The sequence below is a fragment of the Scyliorhinus canicula genome, chromosome 10 (assembly GCF_902713615.1).
Source record: "Scyliorhinus canicula chromosome 10, sScyCan1.1, whole genome shotgun sequence".
Classification (NCBI taxonomy): domain Eukaryota; kingdom Metazoa; phylum Chordata; class Chondrichthyes; order Carcharhiniformes; family Scyliorhinidae; genus Scyliorhinus; species Scyliorhinus canicula.
The window spans coordinates 54,430,575-54,439,743 of NC_052155.1; the positions used below are offsets into that span (position 1 = coordinate 54,430,575).

General features: G+C 44.9%; 1 protein-coding gene across 5 annotated transcripts in view; it reads left to right on the forward strand.

Moving 5' to 3' along the window:
- Window positions 1–3,910, forward strand: part of cables1 (Cdk5 and Abl enzyme substrate 1) — a 282,165-nt gene extending 278,255 nt beyond the window's left edge. For all 5 annotated transcript variants that reach the window (XM_038808960.1, XM_038808958.1, XM_038808959.1 and 2 more), the window contains 2 exons: window positions 1,188–1,395; window positions 2,508–3,910. In XM_038808960.1, coding sequence (XP_038664888.1) covers window positions 1,188–1,395; window positions 2,508–2,648 — 349 coding nt within the window. In that variant the 3' untranslated portion in view covers window positions 2,649–3,910. The remainder of the gene's footprint in view (window positions 1–1,187; window positions 1,396–2,507) is intronic.
- The last annotated feature ends 5,259 nt before the right edge of the window (window positions 3,911–9,169 follow it).

Genomic DNA, 9,169 nt, shown 5'->3' on the forward strand with positions numbered 1-9,169 from the left:
AGCAGACACGGGGAGAACATGCAAATTCCACACAGTCACCGAGGTCGGATTGGAACCCCAGTCCCTGTTGCTGTGAGGCAGTAGTGCTAACCACCGTACCATCATGCCGCTTTCCAGAATGGAATCGGTTATTAAAACTTACATTTAAAATGCACCTTTAATGTAATTTTTTTTAATCCCCAAAGTACTTCATATCAACATTATCACCTGAAGTTGACACCAAGCCACAGAATACAATACTGGGGTAGGTGATCATAGAATTTACAGTGCAGAAGGAGGCCATTCGGCCCATCGAGTCTGCACCAGCTCTTGGAAAGAGCACCCTACCCAAGTTCAACACCTCCACCCTATCCCAATAACCCCACCCAACACTAAGGGCAATTTATCATGGCCAATTCACCTAACCTGCACATCTTTGGACTGTGGGGAGGAAACCGGAGCACCCGGAGGAAACCCACGCACACACGGGGAGGATGTGCAGACTCCGCACAGACAGTGACCCAAGCCGGAATCGAACCTGGGATCCTGGAGCTGTGAAGCGATTGTGCTATCCACAATGCTACCGTGCTGCCCTAATGAAAAGGTTGATCAAAGATGCAGGTTTTAGCAATACCCTGTGGTTTTTGATTTCTCTTTTAATTCCCATTTACTGTTTTCCAATATCAGTTTTGTTAATTGAGTGTGATATAAACTTAAAGGCAGGTTCCCAAAGCTACTATTCACTATGCAAATCTATGATTCTATGAATTAAGTTCTGGAGGAACTTGCATTTACCACAGCAGTGTTTTTTTTAAAACAATTTCTTCATTGGAATTATCGCTTTACACACTATACATGGTCCTTTCAAATACAAGTATTCAGCGACCCTTATTTACTTGAGAAATTGGGAAATTTAAATTTATTATGAAAAATGCCATTTACATTTCCTACTTTAGATATGAGCGTTTAAGAAATCTAATATAGATTTGAAGTTCGAAATAAGTTGCAAGTGCAGCCCAATGATAGATAGATAGACACAATGAGAATTTTGAATTCTGGTGTTTTATATGCTTCAGCAATATCCAACCTGATTAACCAAGCATGGGGTTACCCAGAAAAGTGACCCCCCTAATTCGTAAATTGTCATGCTGAATGAGCTCGGACGGCTTTCAGTCGAGGGTTACTGATGGTGCTTTTGCTTTCCACAGTTTGAAACGCGAGATGAGGAAGTTGGCTCAGGAGGAATGTGGCCTGGAAGAACCCACTGTCGCCATGTCCTTTGTCTACTTTGAGAAGCTGGCCCTCAAAGGCAAACTGAATAAGCAAAACCGAAAACTTTGTGCAGGCGCTTGTGTTTTGCTAGCAGCCAAAGTAGGCAGTGACCTGCGGAAACATGAAGTCAAGCATCTGATCGATGTGAGTACATCAGAACAGACAGAAGGACTTTCTCTGCATACTGCATTTAATTAACCTTTTTTACTAACTTTATTTGATCTGTATTGGGTTGCTTAATTGGAATTAGTAGCAGGTGTAAATAAAAAGTTCAAGTTTTTCCTACTTTTAAGAACTGTTTAATTGATAATTGTAAAGCCATTTCTTGGATGTTAATGTGGTTAATTCTGTGTTTAGTTTGTTTGACCTTAAAATCTACCTATTGGTCAGAGCCATCACTTCGAGGGCGAAGTATCCTTAGGGCTCTCATCCTGTATCTTAACAACAGTTGGGGGCTGCTTCGATATCCTAACAACAGCATACCTATTTAAATGAGCAGGCACGAGGCAGATCATTTAATGCAAAGACGTGGGAAGTGATGCACCTTGGTAGGAAGAATGTGTAAAGATGGGCTGAATGGCCACCTTCTGCCCTATATTATGCTATGATGAAGGTTTTAACAGCAATGGGAAGAGGTACATGACTGAAGCAAATGATGCAGAGATGGAAGAAAGCAATCTCACTGGCAGGTGTAGCTGAGGAAGCTGAGCTTGGGAGTGGGTGGTCCATTTCTATACTGTGATGCCAACCAAACAAGTTCATGGAATCCAAGATCAGTGATATATAGTTGTCAGAAGGAGAGGATGAGAGAATTACTTTGCATTTAGCAGAAGGGAGTAACAGCTCCTCTAGGTTTTAATATCACGCCAGCAGTGGTGGGGGGATGCCATATAAATAATGAGGTCAAGAATGCAGCATTCGATTCAATTGTTTCAAATTACGAAGCAGTGCATATGTGAGCAAGGAATCTCTACTTTATGCATGGGATGAATGGGGCCTCTGGTGCTTCAATAGATACATGCACTATATGCTATGTACTGAACCACAGCGGGAGGGTAAGCCCCAGCCTAAATGAGATGACCTTCATGACCACATAACATGTTGACCGTGATTTTAGGATGAACATTGACCAGCTTGGGTTGGCTGCCAATATCTGTGAAATCGTATTCTCATTTTCAAAAAAAGAACCGTCGCGTGATATTGACTGCACAACGGCAATGCTATGTAACATTTGTCGTCCTCTTCTGTCTCTGCAGAAACTGGAAGAGAAATTCAGACTTAACAGGCGCGAACTGATAGCGTTTGAATTTCCAGTGTTAGTGGCCTTGGAATTTGCTCTTCACCTCTCCGAAAATGAAGTGCTGCCACACTACAGAAGACTTACCCAGCACTCTTAGCCCAGGCTGTATCCTAGCTGAAGAGGCCCAGGTTTTCGTGATAAGTATGCGTCCTTCTCCACCGCCTCCCCCAATGGATCTCCAAGTGCTGCTGGAAGCAAACTGATTACGAAGAACTTTTAAGATTGGCATAGCTTTCCCTAACATATGCGTGTACTGATAAGCCACTGCATAAAACAAACACATCTATTTTTATATATCCGCTGATGGAAATGCACTTTTGTGGCCCGAAGATGTAGCGTTGATCTTTTTCTCAGTCTAGATTTCTGAACACGATGTCTATTTATTTGACATTGACTATCAATACTGAACAACGGTTAAATTGAGTTTTAATATGAAGAATTTTGAAGAACAGTTTCGCTTTGTTCTGCATTATATACTGAATTATCATACAATTGTTTCTTAAGGAATTTACTTCAAAACACATAACTTTTTCCAGTATTACCAAACAGATTAGAGTGAAAAAAGATTTATTAACTTTATACATTTGTGTCTGAAGCTGTTTCTTTACTTTGTCTGTATTACATTTTACAAGTGTCCCTGTTGTGGAGCACTACTGAATGATGGCGATGAGTAAAACTGCACTCTTTAGTTTCATAAACATGCTCTATGTTAGAGTTAATACTGAGCACGTTTGTAGTGCTGTGTTGAGGTTTTAGTCTTTTAAAAACAAACTTTTTGTTGAACTATTGATGTAAAACTGATGTAAATCCAATTGCTGGATTTTTTTCTCTTCCTTATCTGGCATTACTTTTCCAATGTTCAATTATCTTTTGATAATGCTTGACTGGTGAGATGTCTGACTGATGAGCTTTTGCACTGTTAGCTGACGAAAACAAGCCATATTTATCAGAACAAACGAGCACAAACTTAGGCCAGTATCTCTTACTGCATTCTGTGTTTTCTGCTGGTGTTTTAGAGCAAAGGCAATATATTGTTCTGAAAAATACAAACTGGTTTAACAAAATTACCGACCTACTAACCAGAAATGCTGAATGTACAAACACAATTAACCCAATTTCCCCAGTGGTAATTCAGATTTCTAATTTTCAACAAACTCTTTTCAAACGTGAAGTCCAGTTCATACGCATTTTTCCATGTTAAAGATCATATACTGTACACCTTATCGTGATGCTTTGGAAACTGATTTATTGAGTAAAATAAGTTGTTTCAAACACTTATTTGTAAATCTGGTCTATATAACACATCACCAACACTATTTTGTATAAAATAAAAACACTGATTAAAAGGTTGCATGAAAACTGAGGTGATGGTGTTTTAAAAATTCTACTACAACGCAAAAAACAATAAAGCTTTCTGTCTTGCCAGAGTGGTATTTTAAGGATCACCCTTATGCAACCTCCTAGTAGCTGTCTTGCATGCTCTTCTTCCTGCCTCAGCACCTATGAGGGGTATTGGCAGTGTCTCACATTTGGAGTTAGAAGGTTTTATTATGGACAATTCAAGAAGCCATGATGGGAGACTTTCAAGGCGGTGGGCTGCTTTGGGGCTCTGAACTCCTCAATCGTTTACTGGTCGACTGAGCAGTGCCCCCTCGTATTTACTGGTCAATACCAATCTGAGGTAGCTTGGCCCACAATACCGGCATTAAATCCTCTACAACAAAGGTAACATGTGATCTCCCCCTCCGGTGAACTCGCACCTGCACCATCCTGTCTTCCTACCTAGCCCCTGCATATCTTATGATGATGTGAGAGCAAATGCAGCCTGCATTTGGCACCTCATTCAAATGACAACCCCTCTGACAATGTAGCACTCCATTGGAGTGCCAGTCTGGATCATGTCCTCTAGCCTCATCACAGTTTTGACCCCATGATATGTAACCGAGAGTAAATTAAAAGGCGCACTGTACACTGCCAAGATTAGCTGTAGATCTGAAGATCAGACAGATTTTGAAAATCAGCAAAGGACGATTGAAAAAATAAAAGGGGGCAGCATGTGGCACAGTGGTTAGCACTGGGACTATGGCGCTGAGGACCCGGATTCGAATCCCGGCCCTGGGTCACTGCCCGTGTGGAGTTTGCACATTCTCCCCATGCTTGCATGGGTTTCGCCCCCACAACCCAAAGATGTGCAGGGTAAGTGGGTTGGCAACACTGCGGGACAGCACGGTAGCATAGTGGTTAGCACTATGGCTTCACAACGTCAGGGTCCCCAGTTCGATTCCCGGCTTGGGTCACTGTCTCTGCGGAGTCTGCACATTGTCCCGGTGTCTCCGTGGGTTTCATCCGGGTGCTCCAGTTTCCTCCCACAAGTCCCAAAAGAAGTGCTATTTATTAGGACATTCTGAATTCTCCCTCTGTGCACCCAAACAGGCGCCGGAATGTGACGATTGGGGGCTTTTCACAGTAACTTCATTGCAGTATTAATGTAAGCCTACTTGTGGCAATAAAGATTATCATTATAAATTGCCCCTTAATTGAAAAAATGAATTGGGTACTCTAAATTTTTTTTTAAATGCAAAATTTAAAAATAAAAGGGAGAGAATAGAGTATGAGACCAAGCCAGCTAGTAATATAAAAATATAAAAAAACAAAGAGTTTCTACAAGTATTTCAATAGGAAAAGAATAACTAACGCAAGTGTTAGTTCTCAAGAGGGAGATCTTGGGGAATCAATAATGGAAAACCAGGAAATGACGGAGAAGTTGGACAAGTATTTTGTGCCTATCTTCACTGTAGAAGACTCCAAAGATCTGTAGGTTAGGTCAGTGTTCTTCAAACTTTTTTTCCGGGGACCCATTTTTGCCAACCTTCGGGATACAACCCGGCCGACCTTCGCGACCCACGCCGGCCGACCTACGCGACCCACCATTGTCTCTTACCTTGTTTGCTGCTGACAAAAATGGAGGAAATGGTTTTGGGTCCCTTTGGCCCTCGTACACGCTCCTCCAATGGAACTTGTTGGATGAAGGTGAAGCCTTCCGGTGTCGGAAAGTATGGAGTCTCCATCTGTCCAGAGTTCTGCATATTTACTTGTAAAAAAAAAATTAAATGAATAAAATAAATGAATAAAAACCACTACAGAACTTGTAAACCAAAAAGTTGCAACCGTTTAAAAAAAATAGCAGCCGCACTGCACGTGCGTGCCCGATTATCGGTACGCATGCGCACTCTGCAAACATGTTTTAAAAAATCGGCCGTATTGCGCATGCGCGCACGGTGATCGGCACGTATGCACAATACGGCCGACTTTTTTTTTACATGTTCGCAGCCCCTTGCAGCCGCGCTATTAAAAGCCGGCTGCTGCGTGGGGATTTGCACGATCGGGAGCACCGCGCCCCCGACTTTGAAGAACAGTGGATTAGGTGGATTGGCCAAGCTAAATTGCCCCTTAGTGTCCAGGGATGTGCAGGTTAGGTTACAGGGATAGGGTGGGCGGCTGGAGCAATGGACCTAGGTAGAGCGCTCTTTTAATAGGTTGGTCTGGACTCAAGGGGCCAAATGGCCTCCTGCACTGTTTAGATTCTATGGACTGTGGAAAACTTCCCAAAGATACTTTAAAATCAAGAAGTGAAAGAAAGGGAAGGAATTTAAAAAATCACCAGAAAAGAGGTGCTGGGAAAACTATCAGATCTGAAGGCTGACAAGTCCTGCATGTCAGTATCTTAAACAAAATGGCTGGAGAGATAGTAGATGCATTGGTTTTCAATTCTGGCTGATTGAAACATTGTAAACGTAACAAGAAAGGGAGGCAGAAAGCAGGAAACTGTTGGCCACTTAGCCTAACGTGTGTCATAGGGGAATTTCTGGAATCTATTGCTAAGGAGATTATAGCAGGATACTTAGAAAATTTGAATATAATCAGGAAGAGTTTAATGGTTTTGTGAAAGAGAAATTATGATGAATTTTATTGGAGTACTTTGAGTAAGTAACAAACCAGGAGAACCTGTAAATGTGGGAAACGACAACGGCTTGTGACCATGGAGTGATGGGTCACATAAAGGGCTGTTCCTGTTCACAGTCACAGAAAAGAGCTCATTTTACCCAGATCTGGGTGGAATTTTGATGAAAAGGCGTAGCTGAATGTTAGAGGAGTAGTTTACCCCTAGAATGGTATGCCTTCTGATCACCGGACCCAGCAGAAAACAGTGAGAGGTTTGGCTGGAAAGTTGAAACAGTCTTGTGCTTCCCAGAGTTTCTTCCAGCATGCAGGTGGGGAAGGGGCAAGCTGAAAAGCCCAAGATACAGGAACTGATGACTTTTATCAAGGAGGAATTCCATAAACAGAGAAAAGAAATGCATGAGGATCATGCAACGGCCATTGCAGAAGCTGTGGCCCCCTGAAGAGTACTTTGGAGCGGATGGAGAGGTGTTTGGAGATGCAGGGGTCACAGATTCAGGAGATTGAAGGAGTGATCTCGGACCACAGCGATCGTGTGGTGGCTCTGGAGGCAGAGGTGGGGCTCCTAGGAGCCTTTGTAAAACACTGAGGGCAAAGGTTGAGGAACAGGAGAATACCTCGAGAAGACAGAACCTGCGAATAGTGGGCCTGCCTGAAGGAGTGGAAGGTGTGAATGTCACGAGGTATACCTCAAGGATGCTGGTGGCAGAAGGGGTGCTAGATAAGGCATCTGAAGTGGACCGAACGCATTGGTCCCTGAGGCAGAAGCCTAGGGCTGAGGAGCCACTGCAGGCGTTGATCATGAGACTCCATAAATTTGTGGAGAAAGAGAAAATTCTACGGTGGGCCAGGGAGAAGCGTAGCTGCGACTGGGAAGGAAATAACGTCCGGATTTATCAGGACATCGGAGCCGAGTTGGCAAAACAGCGGGCAGGTTTCAACAAGGCCAAGGCAGTGCTGTACCGGCGGCAGATCAGGTTTGGGGTGCTCAACCAGGCGAAATTATGGGTGACGTTCGGAGGCCGGGAGTATTATTTCAAGACCCCAGAAGTAGCTGAAGACTTAATTAAGGAGCACAAACTGGGGGAGAACCGAGTGGACAATGCTTGGGAACCGGGGTGCTGGCACTATGTAATAGTCGGGAGCATGTTTGAAGTGGGTGCTGTTCAATGTTGCTTTTGGAGAAAGCTACCTGGAGTTCAGGAAAAGTCCTTGTTTGGGGTGGGGGAGGGTAAGGCCAGCAGGAGGCCGTCTTCTTTGAGCTGAGGTGTGGTGGGGGGGGTGGGGGGGATTGGAGCCGCAAACCTCCGGTAAGTTTGTAACGTGGAAGGTCCGGGGACTGAATGGGCCGGTTAAAAGGTCGCGGTTGTTTGCGCACCTCAGGAGTTTGAAAGCGGGGGTTGTCTTTTTTCAGGAGACACACCTTCGTGTGAAGGACCAGGTTAGGTTAAGGAAGGGGTGGGTCGGGCCGGTTTTTCACTCAGGGCTTGGTTTGGAATCGAGGGGTGTGGCGATTTTAATGAGCAGAAAAATGGGATTTGTGAGTGCGAAGGAGGTATGGGATCCAGGTGGGAGTTATGTGATTGTGAGTGGGGTATTGGAAGGGGCACCGGTAGTGTTGGTAAATGTGTATGCCCCAAATTGGAATGATGTGGGTTTTATGAGGGGGTTGCTGGCAGCAATCCGAATTTGGCCACATACCAGTTGATCATGGGAGGAGATTTTAACTGTGTCCTGGAGCCGAGGGTGGATAGATCGAGCCCCAGGTCGATGGCAAGGGAGCTGGGGGGGTTTATGGAGAGGATGGGTATGGTGGATTTATGGCGCTTTCAGAACCCGGGGGAAGGGTGTATTCCTTCTTTTCACACGTCTATAAGGTGTATTCGAGCGATCCCACCATGGAGGGACTAGTGAGGAGGAAAAAGTTGCAGGGGCAATTTGACAGGCTGACATTGGGGAGGGCGGTAGGGCAACTGCGTAGGGCAAGAGGGGTGCAATACGAGTATGGGGAGAAGGCGAGTCGCATGCTGGTGCACCAGCTGTGGAGGCAGGCTAAGTCCAGGGAAGATCCGGACTGGGGCTGGGGATGTAGTGTCAGAGCCAGGGAAAATAAACGACGCATTAGAGAGTATTACCAGGGACTTTATGAGGCAGACCCAGGAGGAGAGGAGGGGGACATGGGGCGGTTTCTGGACGAGCTAGAATTTCTCCAGGTGGAGAAAGCAACGAGGCAGGCGTTGCAGGAGCCCCTGGGGCTGAGGGAGGTGCTGGATAGTATCAAGATTATGAAGTCGGGGAAGGATGCTGGGCCGGATGGGTACCCGGCAGAAATTTACAGGGAATTTGCGGCGGACCTGGCACCACATCTGTTGGGGACGTTTAATGAAGCACTGGAGAAGGGGGAGTTCCGGAGACGATGAAGCAGGCAGTAATCACACTAATCCCCCCAAAAACAGAAGGATCCAGTGGAATGTGGGTCTATAGACCCATATCACTATTGAACATGGATGTGAAAGTATTGGCTAAGTTGTTGGCGGGGAGGATGGAGGATTGTGTCCTGGGGGTGGTTGCAGAAGATCAAACAGGCTTCATGAAGGGCAGGCAGCTCACGAGTAATATATGACGGCTGTTGAATGTGGTGATGAATCAGTCGAGAGC